General features: G+C 44.2%; 1 protein-coding gene across 1 annotated transcript in view; it reads left to right on the plus strand.

Moving 5' to 3' along the window:
* Nucleotides 1-19,829, plus strand: part of pde2a (phosphodiesterase 2A) — a gene marked incomplete at its 5' end in the record, with an annotated part of 111,720 nt that overhangs the window by 70,757 nt on the left and 21,134 nt on the right. Inside the window, 6 exon segments of the mRNA XM_080024830.1 lie at nt 9,699-9,788; nt 10,068-10,156; nt 12,875-12,984; nt 15,521-15,576; nt 15,752-15,811; nt 16,364-16,520. Of these exon segments, the coding sequence (XP_079880956.1) occupies nt 9,699-9,788; nt 10,068-10,156; nt 12,875-12,984; nt 15,521-15,576; nt 15,752-15,811; nt 16,364-16,520 (562 nt within the window).

A 19,829-nucleotide genomic window follows, 5' to 3' on the forward strand; every position in this document is an offset into this window, starting at 1 on the left:
CATCTGGCAAAAATCAATCTGCATCAGTAATTCACTTAACCAAATTCTAACGAGACAACACTCAACAGTAGGTCCCTCGTCTACTTACTTAAAAACCCATGGATAAACATATGAACGGTGAAGGAGTGAGCATGCTAGTGATTTGCTGAAATGCACATAGGGGCTTGTAAAGAGCATGTAAACAGTTGATTTTACATAAATCTCTATAGGCATGAAGGAGGATGCATTTAATCATCATTACCCTTCATCCTCCTTGCTGTTGAATCAAGGTCGAACAGTAGACCCTTTTGAAATGCAGATTGGCTCAATTCATGAAGTCGGGCGGCTCTGTGAACAATGCAGCCGATAAGAAATACGTTTACGAGTTACCCTAAAGGCTCCAATTAGCCCCTTAAACTAATCCTTCTGTTCGAATCGATGGCTGAGTTAGGTTTGTATCGATGTAGCCAGTTGAGAATATTACTAGTATGCAGCTAACTGGCTAAACTGAGTTTTCCTTCCAAATAAGAAATGTTGGGATTTTTCATTGTGAATAAATCAAAACTATAGTTAAAAGGGAATACAATGTGTTTCCAATGAAACCAAAACCAAATTGTAAGTAAAGAATAGAGCTATCAATTGTGTTTGTTTCACATCAATTCAACTTTTTTTTATTTAGCTGTGGTAAAGTGGCTGATCTCTATTGAAAAAATTGATGGCATCTTCTTTGATGATGAGAGTTGTGATCTTCCACAGGAGACAGAAATTGCCTCAGGTTTTATTATATTTATTTTCTCATAAACACAACCTGTCATTTGTGTCACATCAGCAGAACAACATCTGACCCAGAAAAAAACAATAGTAATTCACCCTTTGGGCAGGGTAATTGAGCAAATAATTGTCAGATATAACAGCTGGTCTCAAGTAATAGCAGCAAGGGATCAGATCAGAAAACAGGAACGCTTCTGTCTTAAAAATCTTTTATATTTGCAATCCATACCTGATTGGATCTTGTTTCTCCATAATGTTATTTTTCTGTAATTATCTTGAGCAAACGTTATCCCTTGATGTTGTAATAGGTGGAACCTGTGCTGTGATATTTTATCAGATATAAAATGTAAATATAAAACAGCAGGTTGTTACCGATGATAGCCTAGTCTCAAATGAAGATCCTCTGTCTCTTCACTCAAAAACAAAATGCAATCAGAGAATGTTACTGTATTTAACTTGTTATCTACCTATTCAGTCACGCCGTGTGGCAGACATGGCTGTGAAATGGTTGTCTGCTTTCTCACTCCACCTACCCCGCCTGCTATTCTTTGCATTTTATTCATATATATATTTTATTTTGGGCATCTTGCGGCATGAATTTTCCATATCTCACTGGTGTAATCAAGGGCTCAAGTCTGCTTCCCGCTGAACTTTTTACACATCGCAGCTGCTGGATTCATATAGTGGAGCCCCTTGGAGGGCAGCACCAAATATAGCTGTATAACTATTTGTGCAATGATGCTTTTACCATTGAAGTTCAGAAACACAGGGAAACATGAAATATGACAAGGTCACAATAGCTGTGGGAAATATTTTCTTTTTTTAAATCGGCGTGAAATACAGAATATAACTTTGTGTACAAATCTGGAAGTATCATGAAAGTTGTATTTTATATAGAAGTAAAACAATATAGTACTAACTGTACTAACTGTTGTTATACGTGCCAAAAATACTTACTACTTGCTCACCGAGGCAGCCAAAAACATAAACCTTAGAAAGAATGTGCAAACACTGTATCCTCTGGCCTAGTTCTACTCTAACACTAACATTATACAGAGCTGATTTAGCTGTATCCTGCTAGCTATTGCTCTGTCCATTTTGACATAATTAAGCTTTCGAGTGAGTTGTCCTATGTCTGTCTCCCCCCTCTGTTAACTTTGATTCATGCCTGCTGTAGTTCAGGGAAAAGATTGTAAGAAAGGATGAAAAGTTGCCCTGTATTCTTTTTTATTACCCACAATTATTAGCAGGTCAGCATTTTCTTGTTTGACAGCCAAGTCCTGCTTCACTATAATCTAATTTCCATTCCATTCCACCTGTAGGCTGACCACTATCTTGGCTGGGCTTTTTGCACCTGCCGCGTAGCAGCTTCACGAGAGGTTTTAGGCTTAAGTGCACTCCTGTAGAGCAAATTGAGCATAGCTGTTGCAGGAGAGGAGTACACACTTCAGACACTGTGTACCTTTCCGAGCTGCAGTTGAAAGCCTGCAGTAAGTGCAAATGAATGTGAATAGGTATGACACAGGACATGGGAATAACTTTACATGTTTTAAAATAATTAGAGTAAGCTTATTATACTGGTATTGTTTTAATTCTCAAATTTCTCAGTAAGTTTGTAGTCCAATATCACAAATCATCCTTGATTTGTATCAGGAAAAATTCAAAAAAACAATGAAAGAAACTTCAGGAAGAATCGAGTTCTCTTCCAGGATGGAAAGACATGCAGATGTCGTGTACATATAATAGACCAACACATTACAGTACAGCCGGTTACGATGACAACTTTATGGATTGTCAGCATACTGTAGCCTATGTATGACCAATGAGACTTTGAAAGAGGACACACTACACAACTACACAATAGGAAAAGCTCAAGTACACATAGATAGTAGTAAGGCAACACAAACACAGAGATGAACAGCGCTGGCTGCAGCAGCTTTAACTAACTACCGTGACATCGTAGGGACACAGTGTAGGCCCCTGATTAATTAAATGAAGAGGAGGAACGCCATACAAAAAACAAGAGATGCACGCCGACATTTTTCTCTAAACAAGAAGACTCTTCACTTATGTCGAGGTTACTTCACACATCAGTTCATCTCTCTCACAGAAATGATTATGTCGACCAATCAACTGCAGTGTGTTGCTTCAACCTTTTGGGACCTGTTGGGTGCGGGCGGCTCAACTCACCTATTTTGGTGCCCTTGCAACTTTTGACCGTGGAAAAGCAATGGAAATCGTACCTAGCCGCACCAAACTGCATCACATCACTCAGTGGAAACGAGGCTAAAGAGATTCAAGTGCAATGTACACATGAGAGAGAGAGAGAGAGAGAGAGAGAGAATGGAAAAGGATGGATCTCGTAGCGGATGAAGATCCAAATCCAAAGCATCTAACATGAGGGGCTGACAGCCAGATATAGGTCCCACAACGCCGATATGAAGCATAACTCCAGGAGGACAACTCCCTGAAAATCTTTCTTACTTACTGCCCTTTATGCCTAGTGGCATGTAGGGCAGCAACAAAGGATCTCCACTCCTGTCTGTTTTGGGCAAGCTTTTGGATAGAACTCCAGGTCTGCTTCATGGTTTTTAGTTCTTTCTCCACTGTTCGACGCCAGGTCTCTTTGGGTCGTCCTCTCTTTCGAGTGCCTTCAGGTGTAAATTGTGGTGTTGTTCTTTTCGCATGAGGTGTCCAATCCATCTCCACCGCCTTCTTGTAATGACGGTCTCAATACTTTCTTGGTTTGTTCGAGCAAGTAATTGCTGGTTGGAGATGGTGTTTGGCCAGAAGATACGTAAGATTATTCTGAGGTTTCTTGTGTGGAATGCAGACATCTTGGAAAGGTCTTTCTCTGTCATTCTCCAGCATTCAGAGCTGTATAATAAGGTGGAGAGAACACAGCTCTGGTATAACTTGAGTTTGGTGTTGATGCTGTACTTCGTGGACTTCCACACATTGTTCATCATTCTGAATGTGTTTCTTGCCTTGTTGAGAAGGCTCTTGATGTCATTGCCTGTTCCTCCATCATCTTAAAGTGCTTCCCAGATATGAAAACTCTTCTGTTGTGGGTATATTTATTCCATTTAATTGTATTGGTGGAGGGTTTTGTGTGTTTAAGGTCATCACCTCTGTTTTCTTCAGGCTTATGTTCAGTCCTATTTGTTGTGCAAATCTGTTGACACGGGATGTCTGAAAATCTTAGTTAAGTCTAAATGGACAGTGTCAACAATTGCACTGAGATCCACTAATAGAAGCACTTAGGTAAAATATGAATCCATAGTAAGCAGAAGATTAGTTTCAGTGGAGTGACAAGTTCTGAAGGCAGATTGAAAAGAATTTGAAGGTATTGACTGCTGTATAATTATTCAGAGACCCCTGATCAAGTTGTGGTTTCATGATAGAGGTTTATCCACTTTGTCAATTCCAGGTCTCAGAAATGTCCGTAAACCTTTTAAAATCCTACCAGGGGACTTAAGGTCTGCTTCAACACTCGGCTCTTTTAAATCGGGTCTGAAGACTTTTCTGTTTCCCTTTTAACCTGTAATATTTTTCTTTTTTCTTTTATGTTTTATTTCTATTCATGTTTTCCATTAGTTTTTTTTCTGTGTGCTCTATACTTGATGTATTTTAATCTTGCTTCTATAAAGCGCCTTGAATGGCCTTGTGTCCGAAATGTGCTTTAGAAATAAACTTGCCTTGCCTTGCCTTGCCTACCTTGCAGGCGGTTGAGGAGGCAGGTCGTTGGTTTAGAAACCAAAAAATATCTTGACAGCGTTTTATGGTTTAGGCAGTCGCTTGCTAAACGCTAGACAAATTCATTGGACATTGGATCAGGCGATGTAGGGATGCAATACTGTCAGCAGATGTGTTCAAAAAGTCAGATGGTAAACAGAACAGCTGAAAAAAAATATATCTGTGAGGTGGTGTCTGATATAGATAATGAGAGAGAGAGTGAGAGAGAGATAGGAATCTGCAGGTATGCTCATCACTGGTGCCCTTCAAAATGTCAGAGCGCCCAGAGTAATTACAAAGGCTGTAGATAAAGACAGCAGCAAAGGCTACACCCTGATGAAAGGAGGCCTGGCGGGAGGAACAGGTGTGAGACCTGAAGATCACAAAGAAATGTAGGGGCTCAGGTACAAAGCTGCAGCGAGGGGAATGACAGCGCTGTCTGTGGAGGAGAGAGAGACAGGATCAAGCGAAAGATAGTGGAGAAGATAGACGTGAATGAGTTAAACCAGAGGAAATAAAGGAGGAAAGACAAAGCCAAAATAAAAGTATGAAATAGTGTGACATTTACAGAAATTTAAAATGTAATTGTTATCATTTCTACTGTTGCAGACTCAGAGACTGGAGGTCAACACGTCCTATCTCAGATAAGATCATTGCTGTAACAAATTATATATGATAGTAATGCAGCGACCCGAATGGACATGGCGTATCTATTTCCAAAATTAAATCAAAATAATGTAATATAAGTGATAAATGTAAACCATTGTCATGATGGGGCTTCACATCATCCTGTCATGTTGTTTGTGATTCTTTATCCATCCATCGAAGGGGAAAGGGAGGGGGATTTTGGTGTCCCCCATATTAAAGAATGTACTTTGTCCAGGCATTTTCATTTATCAATTCAGATAAAAGCTTTAGCCAAATTTACATAATTGAAAGGGCATCCGAGAAAAAACAATCGTAGTGCAATGAAATCCCATCAATGTTTTTATTCAAATTTTACACCGTTATGCTTCACTTTCATGCTGAAAGAAGGATTACATTGTCCTCACATTTTTCAGGAGACACAAGGCTTTCACGCCAAAGCAACAACATTAAAGTAAATTGGCGAATAAAAAGTATGGGGGGACATTTTTTTTAAATAAATTATGAATCATGTTAAAGGTGCGGACCAAGGGGTTTCTAAAAGTTATCCCCAGAGGGATAACCACTGAATCGCTAAAGCGAAGAAGGGGAGGGGGAGAAAGCAAAAAGCCACACAGGCTACTTTAAAATACCAAACAGCTGAACGGACAGACAAACACTTCAACAATTATTTTCTCTTAAACTCAGAGGGCACTAGGATACAACCTCTCACTACCTCTTAAGGTGAGACAATGAGCAGCACAGAGCACTGGGGTCTCAGGGCATATATAATCTCTTCACACCTGGGTTCAATCAGTGCACACACACTTGATTGCAGTGAGGAAATCAGTCACCATTCTCACGGAGGCGAAAGATTCCATGGACTCACAGGGCTGAAATCTACCGTTTCCTCACAGTTGGTTGACGGTTTAGATCTCTTTTCGATCAAACATTAATTATCAGGAATTGTGCAAGCACTTCAAGATTTGCACCTTACTGGTAACTTTTTTCCCTCGCTAAAACGCACACAAACACAATTTGGCAGGGCTCCAGCTTCATTACAACAGCACTCTGGCAAGCTGATTGAGTGATCAAAGCTAATCACATTTAATCATATCTAATCATATGTAATAACCAATACTGAGCGCTCAGGCATGGCAAGGCTCTCCACTCTCTCTCTCTCCATCACTCCCTTTTTCCTCTCTTCTCCTCCCACTCTCGTTGACCCCCCTCACCGGCATCCTCCTCCCCTGCATCCAATGCCTTAGTCTTCCATGTTTACTCTCAGCCAAATATAAAGCTAGACATAAGTGAGACACAGGAGAAAGAGGAGATAGGAGGGCATCAAAAAGAAATGAGAAAAGTAATGAAAAGAGAGGGTGATGGATTGACTCCCTCAGTAGATCATCTCGCCCCCCAGGAGCCCCAGCTCGCCCTACCTTTGGTATTGTGCACTGATGGAAGGAGCAAGATGCTCCTCCTTCTGACTGAACTGTGCGACTAAAAGCTTTGTCAGAACAACTCCAAGTCGAGGATATGACAGTCACATGCAACAGTTTCAACATTATCATCTTATTTTCCAATTTATATTCAGCACACAGTTTTGAAAGCTGCTGCATTGTGTGTCACTGCCCTTGTTTTTGCTTTCAGTGTTTTCTACGCTTTCATCAGATTTTGAAGATTGCTAAGGCTCTGTCTTTGTGGGAAGTTTAACACCTGCCGTGTTTGGCTGGATTGAATTGAATCAAACAAAAGGTTCATTTCATTTTCGTTGCTGCTGTTCGTTTGGGCAAGTGAGAACACAGCAATCGCACTCAGCTGTGCACCAAAAGCGGACCAAACAAGCGGACCAAGACCTTGTTGAAGAGGGGGTCTCGGTACGCTTCAAAATCCACTCTGGTGCCGTCCGTTTGTGGTGAGAACATGATCGGACTCAATACAACTGAACTGCAGGAAGCAGGAGGAGTGATTTTTCCCTTTCACTGAATGAGCTCCCATAGCCAGCTACCCTATGTGTTATGGGATGAGGAAGACAATGGCAGCCTTATGGTTTGCTTCACCAACTCATCAGCGGATTCTGACCGAAGGAAACGATAGGTGCGGAAAAAAACTTGAACCTGATGAAAAACCCAAACAATGTAGGCTATCATTCACACATCTGGTGCAAACCAAGGAAACAAGCAGCTCCGAGTAACACTTAAATATCTTTTAAACAGCCTCATGTTTCCTCTCATAATCATAAATGACCTTTAACAGCAAACGAGACCATCAGTGCAAAGAAAGACGTTTTTAGGCTATATAGTTTTTATTACTGCGTTTGGTCTGGTCGCACATCCCAGTCCGATTTTCGGTTCGCTCGTGCAGGCTCTATGGTCAGATATTCGTATTGGTCGCAGATTTCAGTGTATCGCAGCAACGCTATTTGAGAAGCCTATCCCTCCAGGTGAGGGAAGGGGAGCGGGAGCCTTGTTTGAGACAGTTATTTGTCGTCAAAATGACTGATAACGGGGCTGAACCATCAAAGAAAAAAAAAAAAAATGCAATGAAGAAAAGCTAAAAGGGAGAGTGATAGGCGGGCGGGAGGGCGGCGTTGCCAACGTATAAACAATTTCACGGGAGCATGGAGCGAACCAAGACTGCAGTGTTTACTCCTAAATGAATGAGCGATAGCCTACTAAAACAAAGTTTACTTTGCCTCACAAGCATCATCAGGTGACCATTATTCATCTGAAATAGTCATTATTTACAACAACATAAACACATTACCTCATCGTGATCCATACTAACTGCCATCTCTCGTTCATTCGCTTTCTGTGAGGACACGTAGCCTAATCTTTCAGCTCCGTGAGAGGTGACACTGCATCAACTCATTGCAATCAAGTGTGTGTAGCACTGACTGGCATTAGTTGATGCTGTGTCACTAACCACTCTCACGGAGCCGAAAGGAGTCCGTGCCCTCACACTTTCAACACACGGACATGCACTATATTGCTTCCTGATCATTTGAATCTCGCACGCCCGGCACAAGCTAGAAAACAGCTTCACGACAGCTGGCGTCGTAAAAATACTACCGCTTTTGTCCAAAGGGGCCGCCAACGTGCCATGTTACTCGTAGTGGCTTTAAATTTGAGGCGCAAACTCAGGCCTATATAAGCTCCCAAGTTATCTTAGATCAGCCCCCCCCCCCTTTCCCCTCTGCACTGTTTCCAGACCAATCTTTTAAAAGTACCAGGTTGCTTTGAAAGGACCAAAATTGGCACTTATAGAAAACAAGCTACTCTCACCTTTGCAGTTATATTGTCCCTATTAAGGCATCAATATGCCCCCAGACACCCATACACACACATTCTGACATCAGAATTTGTTGGCTTATGTTGTTATTTGTAATTCTCCTCTTTTCAAAACCGACAATTGGACAAACCTGCCCACTAATAGGAAACGTGAGCTGGGTTTGGACCGTCGCAACACAGCTTGATTTTACCTTCCTGCAATTTGCTGGGCGTTCTAAACTTGTTAAGATGTTATGCGTGGAAAAAAGGGAAGGACCCATTGAGACAGAGCAGGCATGGTGCAGTGCAGTCTGATGATTTATGGATGGCTTGAGAGTGGCAGTTCTGGGGGTTGCTGGGAAAACAGGGCCAAGGAGAAGTGAGAATGTTGAGAGTGTGGCTGTGACACCACCTAATTGAGCAACGTCATGATTTTACATGATTTTAATCTGTAATATGTATCATGTTTTTACAGCCTTTGTGTGTGTCCACTTGGCACAGCTGTGAACACATTGCAACAATTCCTAGCACCAGCTAGTTTGTTTTCAAGAATACCCCAGCATTTGGTCTGAAGAAGAGTCACTTCCTTCTGGTTTGTTTTAGCTGTGTTGCAAACGTTCCCACTTGTCTTTCTTTAGAGCTTTGCATGTAATGAATTCTGATATTGGAAGATATTTTCTGCAAGTCGGGAAGAAAGATAGAAACAGATTGGTCCTTGTTTATTTTAATTAGACTTATCAGAGGCAGACTTTAATTGGGATAACCACTCACTCTCCACCAAGTTAAGAGCTTCCAGCCAATCTTCAGAAGAATGCGGTAATGATAAGAAAGTGAAGATCTGCTTTGTAATGTGTGAACCATGAGGTTTTTCTTCAGTAGTACGCTCATACACAATCTAATTTCATGAATAATCATCTGCTCCTTTCCAAGCGAACTCTGCAAATGAACTGTCAAGTGCTTGGTTCCCACTGTGCCAAAGTGAAACAAAAGCGCTGAGTGTCCTGAAAAGCAAAACTAACACCAGTAATACCTTGCGATGTCTGTGTTTGGTTAAATTTTGAAGAGCCTCACTTCAACAAGCGCAGGCACAGATTGCTATGTGTTTACCGAGTGTTGACACAATTTAAGTACTGTTTCATGGGCCTTCGCAGTCTGCCAAACTAAACATCCAGGGAAGAGCTGTTGTAAACATGAACCTTTTACCCACGAAAAACATGACTAAGTCTATAGCCAAGGCCTGGGGTTTTTGGAGCCACACATTGAGATCATCAACAAACAACCAAAATGCATCAGAGAGCATCTGTTTGTCTCCCTCCCCAGGATGCTTTGCTGCGGCTGGCGGGGGTTGTGGACACGCGCTCGTTACGAGTGGCCCTTCGAGACAGCATACAGGAGCTGCTGCCCAGCACGGTATTTGCAGAGACGCATACACTCACAACCTCTACATTCACACAAACAGCTGCAAATAACTGACATTTCCTTAACTTGTTATATGAAGAAAAGCTTCCTGTTATTATACGTCTTCAGAGCGTTGGTGCTAAATGCCTTAAGACCAGGTAGCAGTGGCCCAGGCCTTGTTGTAAATCATTAAGGCTCATCACTGATTAAATGAATGAAATTAAATTATTCAATTCAGATTATTATTACAAGTGAATGTGAACGTATTTGTGTGTGTGTGTTTCACCCCAGGAGTGTGTATGCGTCTACTTCCTGGAGGGAGACTCAAGGCTGCTCTCCAACGACCCGCCACATGAACTGCCACAGGAGGGAAAGATCAGGTGTGTACACCTTGTGTGTGTGTGTGTTTGTGTGTGTGTGTGTGTGTGTGTGTGCGTGCATGCATTCCCGTAGCAATCCGCAGATATTTAGCAGTCGAACAAGGGAGAATTAAAAAGAGGGAATAGAGGTGGCGGTTTTTGTCTGTGTGAAGAGGTGTCGCCTGAATGAATATAAATGAGTCGCTCAGCCCAAAATGACATTGTAGCAAGACAGCAGTGACACAGAGTCTTCTCTGTCTCTCTTATCCTCTAATTTTTTAGCACCTCCTACTTTCTTTTCTCGACCCACTATCCCCGCCCCCCCCCCCCCCCACCAACACACACACACACACACACACACACACACACACTGTTCACTATTCAAACATCCTTCTCTGTCTCTCCAGCAAACTCTTTCCCTCTCTTGTCATTTTGCGATTTCCACCTTCCCACCTCACTGCATCAGTCTGTCTTTGGCCTCTGTCCCCCTCCCCTATCCATAGAGCTGTGAAGCACACACACACACACACACACACACACACACACACACACACACACACACACACACACACACACACACACACACACACACACACACACACACACACACCTCTTTCTCACTCACCTTCAATCCCTCTCCCCTTGGAAGGGTGCGGGGCTAATAGCCGAGGTGACAGCACACGGGTTCCCTTAGCGAGACACAGCGACCCTCTCCTCCTTAAGTGCTCTCTGAAGCTCTACAACCCTGTGTGCTGCAGCGACTGTTGCAAAAACCAACACTATGTTACAGATGAAACTGTCTATTTGTCCGACAAGAACCCTTTTTCCGACACCTCATTGCCACACAAACTCGCAAGGACACAAGCATAGTCCGCACTTATGCATGCACACACATACTCACACACATTTGTCAGGGGTGCATGCGGGCTAGCAGTAGCAGGGATATTAAAAGAGCTCCGGGGCACTTTGTTACTGTTCTCCCTTTTCACCTGCTTATATAAGCCTGTTATCAAGACCTTGGCGTACACTTCCACACATCAACAGGCACAAACACACACACGCTCAATGAACCCATCCGAGAGGCAGAAGGCCACTCTGTCTGAGCCTCTTTCCAGCTCACTTTCATATGAATACAAGCCCATTAACCATACCTTAACACACACAACATTTTGTACAAGATTAGATGATAACTTCCTAGCCAAAGAAACAAGCTATTGTTATATACTGCAAAAGGAGGACACACAGTCCAAGGTTAAGAGACATGGGATGCAGTTATATCATACACAAGATTTAAGATATTTCACATCTATTTTGTATTTTTCAATAATTACCGTTTTTTTTCTCAATGCATTTGAACATTAACACACCATTAGCTAAGAGCTGCAGCACCTCTTAATTATGGTTAAGTGGTTACGACAAATGGAGCTCATCGTGTAGGTTTGGTCATGTAGTCATTAGTGTCACCTAGATCAATTAATCGCCTGCTGATTTCTATGAGTGCCAGCTACCCACCTCGACACACTCGTTCACTGTATGAGTGGTCTATTTAAATGTCCATCTCCAAGGATTTGCAAATGCTGCTGCTAACTGTTTTCACTGGCAGCCATTGCACCGTAAACAAAGTCGCACCTCACCAGCTTTGACCTACAATATGTGCAATTCAATTTGAGCTATAGTTGCTGTTACCTGTTGTTACCTGACCAGCATCTACTGCTACATTGCAATTTGCAAGATTTATGAAGCTTCGGTGGCCCTTAAAAATCAGACATTTCAACTTACATGTTTTTATCTTATAGTCATATGTGCAAAGGTATTCCTCCTCAGGCCTGTGGCCCCAGGGTGTTTTTTTATTTGCTTTTCTTTCCCGTGCCATCTATAAATTGGCCTCAGAATGGTGCAGGGAAGCTGAAAAGACATTACACAAAGGTCAGCTGTATTTGCCACACTAGTAAACTATGATGGGAATGTATTTTGACTGACCTCCGTGAGATGAAATAAATGTGCAATTTTAAATCAATGCACCATGCAGGGACTTGGCTCCAGTGGTTTAAGTGGGATTTCAACTCTGTAAGCTTGTAATGATGTGTGTGTGTGTGTGTGTGTGTGTGTGTGTGTGTGTGTGTGTGTGTGTGTGTGTGTGTGTGTGTGTGTGTGTGTGTTCACTGAATTATTATGTGAATCGCATAGCTTATGAATTTATATGTGTGCAAGAGTGAAACTATTTTCCTTGTTTTTGTTATTCATTTCCCGTAAGCATGCAGGTCTGAGTGTGTGTGCTAACTGAAGTGTGCAGTGACGGTGCCACGCGTGAGTGCTTTATGAATGTGGATGCAAATATAGTGTGTCTTAGTGTCCTTGGCAGTCGACAGTCCAGAAGAAACAAATCCTTGTCTCATATTTTAGCATAAGAAAAGCAGCACTGTGTATTTACAGTAATACCACACAGACGTACTCACTTTAGCTGTCATCACACACATGGCCGTATTGTGTTCATATCATTTACCAATGAAAAATAGTTCTATTCAGACGTGTTTTGGTCACTGTCAATGAACACAAAGTGTCTGTTTTTGTAAGGTCGGTGATTGTTTTACCATTTGCTCCAGTTCTCTTCCAAATTCCTCTTTGTCTCCCCAGTGTCTGACTGTCTCCCTCTGCTTCTCACTCTGACCAATGTGCTTTAGGTAATGGTCTTCCTCAAACCCTAAGCCAAACTGAACTTGTATCTCTTTTTTGTCACAGGAGTATCGCGGACGAGCTGAAGAAATGTCAGTGTGCTGGCCTTCCTCCGCCCGAACTGCCAGAGAAATACAGAATCTGCCTCGCGGCGCCATTACCAGCACACAGAAGAGGTGTGTGTGTGTGTGTGTGTGTGTGTGTGGTTTTCCAATGAGTAGGTGTGCTGAAGGGGGGTGTAGCGAGCACTTCAATGACACTGGCGGACAGACAAACGAGCCCCCAACATCTGTGTGTGTGTTTGTGTGTGTGCTTGTTTTAAGGTTTTTTGTGTGAGCAGTGCGAGTGTGCGCTTGTGAGGACGTGGGAGATAAAAACAAACGAAAGGAGGTAGAGAGAGAAGTAGGGAACAAGAGATGATGATTACCGAGGGAAAGGTACGGAGCCGCGTGGGCAGAAAAATTGGACGAGACCAAAAAAAAAAAAAAAAGAGCAATGAAAGGTCTATGATGAGTAGAAGGAAAAGGCTCTGCATTCCTCTTCAAATTTGTTTTTTTATCTAAAAGTAGAAATGCGAGAATAACCTGCAGGGATGCTAAAGTCCATATGCACGCTTTGCACTCTATACTCTATACTATATTCTATACTACGTGGTACTGTAAATACAGCACCACGTAACGTTTAATGACGTGTCTTCACTACAATGCCGTTGCCTAGCAACCTGCTCGAAAATATTCCATCTTCCTGTGTGGGTCAAATTGACCCAGTGTGGCGGTTCTAGGTATAAATGCCTGTTTTTTTAATCCAGTTTAATTGTGACTTTATTTAACCATAGGGAGAGCATCACAACACAATTTTAGGAAAAGTCAAAGAGTTGGGGGCTTCAATATTATTCAATATTATTTTGTAAAAGTATAGTTATGGGCAGTTGAAAAACTGCCACGGGTCAAATTGACCCCGTGACAACAAATGAAAGAAGAAGAAGAAGAAGAAGAAGAAGAAGAAGAAGAAGAAGAAGAAGAAGAAGAAGAAGAAGAAGAAGAAGAAGAAGAGTGTTATGCAAGCAAGGACGTTTGGCTTTTTTTCATGTTCTTTCCCCTGCAAATTTCTATTAGTACAAAACATGAAGAGAGAAAATATAGGATTACTAGTGAGACAAGCAGGGCCAGCGGTAGGCAGGGGCCAGGGTGGGCTGTGCCCACCCAATCAAAAAAAAATAAAAAATCTTTTTTTTTTTTTTTTTTTTTTTTTTTTTTTTTTTTTAAGTGAAAGTCCAGATCCACTATCGGTCGGACCTGTTCATTCGCTGTCCAAGAAAATGTCAAATACAATTCAGACAATTAATTAATACTAAAGAATATATTACCATGCATTGCTTCTAATTGTATTATTCGGTGGGCAGGACAGCCTGCCTCCAAGTTACCCACCCGCTTATAGTGGTCACTGGTCAGCAGAGCCGGCCCGAGGCATAAGCGAAATGAGCGGTTGCTTAGGCTCCAGACTGCCAGGGGGGCCCCCCCAATTTTTTTTTTTTTTATATCAACATCATTATGTAAATGTAAATTATCATACAATAAAAGGAATACAATGTTTTGGTAGATAGTTAATAGCTTAATAATTGAATCAGTTCATCTGGGAGGTAATCTGAGGTTAACTGATCACGTCACGTTCAAGTCCATGGCATGCACAGTGTGTATTGAGTTTATTTAAAAATATTTGAAAATGGGGCTGCCCTCAGTTGCCCATGCACTGTGTATAGTCTATAGCCTATTTCAGCCTCGTCTGTGGAAAAAAAGATAACTGGACAACAGAGTTCTTCTGCTTCGTTCCTCTCACTGCATTTAAATGAATTCATTATATTACAGAAAACTATGTCCCGTAAAAAAGAGCACCAAGCCCAACCCAGAGGACCCTGCATAATATTTTTTTTCAAATTTATATTTCTATGGAAAATCCATGTGTCTTTCTTCAATAGCTTCTAATTCATCCGACCCAGTGTCTCCAAATTATTTGTTCACACAAAATTCCTTAGATTTAGCCTCTTAATTTTCCTCTCAAAGTGCACCAGATTCATGCATTTCACTTTAAAAAGGTAAAGAAAATCTCCCGGGGGGGTATACCCCCGGACCCCCTAGCAAGGTCGTGACCTCGGCCGGCTACTATTTTCACCCAGCTGGACATCGGAGCCAATAGTGGAAAAACTATATATCTATATAGTGTGTATAGTATATAGCTCTGGACTACCACCATCCAAGTTGCCCAGTCCCAAAGCTTTCTCTTCAATCAGCTCAGGCTGCCTACAGTTAATACTGCGATTTAAAAAAAAAGATACATGATGTTGTATATAATGTATATTATATGTTATTCATAAACATTTGGGAAAAAAACATGCAAGAATCAAATCTCCCACACAGGAACACTCAAAGTTTATTTGCATATTGTGTTCTACACAATTCACAGCAAATGTGCCAAAAATCAGACGCAGAGATCTCACAAGGGCAAAAAATGTCTTCGGTCTCTCTGCCCAGTGTGCCCACCTAAAATTTCTACAGTCCCACCCAAATCTAACTGTCTAGAACCGGGCCTGGAGACAAGGGCACTGGAAGAAAAGAAAGGAGGGCAAAAAAGGATCAAGTCTGTTTGGTTTGAATCAATGCATTATGTTTTATAAATGCTTATCTTTTTTTTCTTCTTTGGCTGCCTTTCTTTTAGCCGTTGTTATTCCTATCTTGAGCCAGGAGCGGGACAAGGCCATTGCTGTATTATTGGTGAGTCCTTGCGTTAAAGAATGAATAAATCAGTAATGTACGCTGTCCATGTACTGGACTGGACTAAAATATGTGTGTGTGTGTGTGTGTGTGTGTGTGTGTGTGTGTGTGTGTGTGTGTGTGTGTGTGTGTGTGTGTGTGTGTGTGTGTGTGTGTGTGTGTGTGTGTGTTACAGGTGGCCTGTAGTCCACTATCTGATCAGGATGAACTGCATCTAAACGTGCTGGAAAAACATGTGAGTCCTCTTTTTTATTTGAATTATGTGGGAAAAACAACAACTTTGCATCTTTAGCTGTCTTACGTAATAGAAGTATACTGGACATACTAGACGAGCAGCAACCAAGAGAAACTGCAATTACAGAAACACTGAAAATACTCAACTAAAGGTTACATAAACGGCAAAAAATACTCCAAAATAGAATATCATAAGAAAAATGCCTGTTTCTGTTTCTTAAGAAACTTAAAATCAATATCCCCTCAGTCCTCAATAGACCTCCAGAATATATTTATTAGAAAAATCCATTGTTGAGTTTTTAACCCTCTAAAATGTCTGGCTCCTGGATGTTTCAATGCTGTCCAAAAATGTGCCTGTCCACTGTATGCATGGTGATGTTTACCTTTTCATTTTTTTTTGTTGGCTCCCTGAAGGACCAGATGAAATAAAAACAAATTGACATGAAACAGTAATTAAGTCCAATGAATTCCTCCCTCAAATTTTCTTTAACCGCAACTGACTTTGATGCGTGTGTATGTGTGTGTGCTTATGTGTACGTGCACGGCATCACAGGCCTCTGTGGCGTGTGTGCGAGTCCAGGCTGTTCAGACGTCCTACCAGAAGCCTCCTCTCAGCCCCTCCCCCTTACAGTCCCACAATGCACTGCTGCACCTCAACATCTCCGACCAGGACTACTGCGAATTGGATCGTAACATCCTGCAACTCTGTGGTATGCACATACACACGGATGGTTGACAGCACACACAAAAAACATATACTGTATTATAAACCTCTTTTACTCTCTTTCTCTCACATAAGCATCTTACCTATCATTCACCTCATATTTACAAAAAAAAAACTCCAACGCTGTTACGGTTAGGTTCTGGACCCAAGAGCAGACAAAGGCAGTTGTGGATATAATAAAAAAGGTTTATTTCAACGAGGTGGGGAAGCAGGTGGTGAGTGGGAAAGCCGGGGCGGAGAAGCAGGTAGGTAAGCTGGAGGTTGTGGTCCGGGTAACTGCAGGCAGAGGAAAAAACAGAGTTAGGGTGGTGATCACAAAACACGAGACAACGAGATAAGGAGCGAGGTAAAACACTTGTAGCCAGGCGTGTATAGTTACCACTGTAGTGCATGGTACGAACTGGCAACGACAGCAGGGAAGCCAGAGGTGAAGTAGGTGCGTTGATTGATGATGCAGACCAGGTGTGCCACAGAACAGAGGGAGTGGGAGTGGCAAAAGGAGGAGGAGCGCACAGCAGCCAGCTGTGATCACCACAGTACCTCCCCCTCAACGGACGCCTCCAGGCGGCCTAAGCTTCTCCGGATGAGCCAGATGAAACTCCCGGACGAGAGAAGGGTCGAGGATGAGGCCCCGCGAGATCCAGGTTCTCTCCTCCGGCCCGTAACCTTCCCAGTCGGCGAGGTACTGAAAACCCCTGCCCCGCCGCCGTATGTCCAGCAGCCGCCGGACAGTAAAGGCCGGATGATCGTCAATCAACCGGGGAGGAGGGGGGGGGGCATCCGGGGGAGAGAGAGGACTGGTGGAGACTGGCTTCAACTTGGACACATGGAAGGTGGGGTGAACGCGCATAGAAGTGGGGAGTTTGAGCTTCACAGCAGAGGGGTTGATTATGGCCACTATGGGGAATGGGCCAACAAAACGGGGGGTGAGCTTCTTGGAGCTGGTTTGAAGAGGTAGATCTCTAGAGGACAGCCACACCTGTTGCCCCACTTGATAGGCCGGGGGGGAAACCCGGTGGCGATCTGCAATGAGTTTGTTCTGTTCCCTAGAACGCAGCAGTGCGGTGCGTGCCCCCTGCCACACCCTGCGGCAACGGCGGAGATGGTGCTGGACAGAGGGAACGGAGATGTCCTCCTCCTGGGCGGGGAATAAGGGTGGCTGGTAGCCCAGAGAGCACTCAAAAGGGGACATGCCGGTGGCTGCACAGGACATCGAGTTGTGAGCGTACTCAATCCACGCCAGATGTTCGCTCCAAGACGAGGGGTTGCGCGCAGCCACGCAGCGCAGTGCGGTTCCCAGGTCCTGGTTAGCCCTCTCCGCCTGCCCATTGGTCTGAGGGTGGTAACCCGATGACAGACTGACCGAGGCTCCCAGCGCCCGGCAGAAAGCCTTCCACACTTGGGAAATAAACTGAGGGCCCCGGTCTGAGACGAGGTCAGTGGGAATCCCATGGAGGCGCACCACATGAAGCACGAGCAGCTGGGCAGTTTCGGAGGCAGAGGGGAGCTTGGGGAGAGCAATGAAATGTACTGCCTTAGAGAACCTGTCCACGATGGTGAGGATGACTGTGTGGCCATTGGAGAGGGGAAGACCAGTCACAAAATCCAGGCCAATGTGAGACCAGGGCCGGCCAGGAACAGGAAGGGGGCGTAGCAGACCAGCAGGGGGTTGGTGGGAGGACTTGGCCCGAGCACAGACCGTGCAGGCCAGCACAAATGCCCGGGTGTCAGCGTCCATCGCTGGCCACCAAAAGTGCCTCTTAAGGAGCGACAGGGTGCGACCCACGCCAGGGTGACAGGCGAAGCGTGACGTGTGGCCCCACACCAGAACTTGAGACCGCACCGAACTGGGGACAAAAAGGCGGTTAGGGGGGCCGTTGCCCGGTTCTGGTTCGGTGACCTGGGCCTCCCGGATGAGGGACTCTATCTCCCAGGTAACAGCAGCCACGTTGAGACAGGAAGGAGAGAGGATGGTGTCAGGGGGAGCCGGTGTGTTCACAGTGCCAAACTGACGAGATAGGGCGTCAGGCTTGACGTTACGGGACCCGGGCCGGTAGGTGAGGGTGAAATTGAACCGCCCAAAAAAAAGGGACCACCGGGCTTGGCGGGAATTTAATCGCTTAGCTGTCTGGATGTAAGACAAATTCTTGTGGTCGGTCCAAACCACGAATGGCTGTTCTGACCCCTCAAGCCAGTGCCGCCATTCCTCCAACGCCAGTTTCACAGCCAGCAGCTCTCTGTTACCCACATCATAATTCCGCTCAGCAGGAACCAGCCGGCGAGAGAAAAAGGCGCAGGGGTGAATCTTCTCATCAGTGGCAGAGCGCTGGGACAGGACCGCCCCCACCCCAGTGTCAGATGCATCAACCTCCACCACGAACTGCCTGGAGGGGTCCGGTTGGATGAGAATGGGGGCAGATGAGAAAAGCCTTTTAAGCCCAGAGAAGGCAGCGTCCGCCTCCGGCGTCCAGGCAAACGGGAGGGCAGGAGAGGTGAGACGGGTGAGAGGGGCTGCAACCCTGCTGTAATCCCGGATAAATCTCCGGTAAAAATTGGCAAACCCCAGAAACTGCTGCAGTTTCTTGCGGGAATCGGGGATGGGCCAGTCTGTCACTGCAATGACCTTCTCGGGGCAGGTCCTCACTTGCCCGCTCTCAATGATGAACCCCAGGAAGGATACAGAGGTGACACTGAACTCACACTTCTCGGCCTTCACATATAGTTTGTTCTCCAACAGCCGTTGAAGAACTTGACGGACATGCTGAATGTGTTCCTCCTGGTTGCGGGAAAAAATCAGGATGTCGTCCAAATAGACAAAAACTGAGCGGTTGAGAAAGTCCCGGAGGACGTCGTTAACCAGGTTCTGGAACACAGCAGGGGCATTAGTTAGGCCGAAAGGCATGACGAGATACTCAAAATGGCCGAGGGGGGTGTTAAAGGCCGTCTTCCACTCATCGCCTTCACGGATGCGCACCAGATGATAGGCATTACGTAGGTCCAATTTGGAGAAGACTGTGGCGCCCTGCAGTGGCTCGAATGCGGAACTGATGAGGGGCAACGCATACTTGTTCTTCACTGTAATGTTATTAAGACCCCTGAAATCAATGCACGGGCGAAGTGACTTGTCCTTTTTGGCCACAAAAAAGAAACCTGCACCAACAGGAGAAGAGGAGGGTCTCATGAGGCCAGCCGAAAGAGAATCCTTAATGTACTTCTCCATGGCCTCCCTCTCAGGACGGGACAAGTTATAAAGGCGACTACTGGGCAAAGGGGCGCCGGGGAGGAGATCAATGGC

This window comes from Ammodytes marinus (genome assembly GCF_949987685.1).
Source record: "Ammodytes marinus genome assembly, chromosome: 3".
NCBI lineage: Eukaryota > Metazoa > Chordata > Actinopteri > Uranoscopiformes > Ammodytidae > Ammodytes > Ammodytes marinus.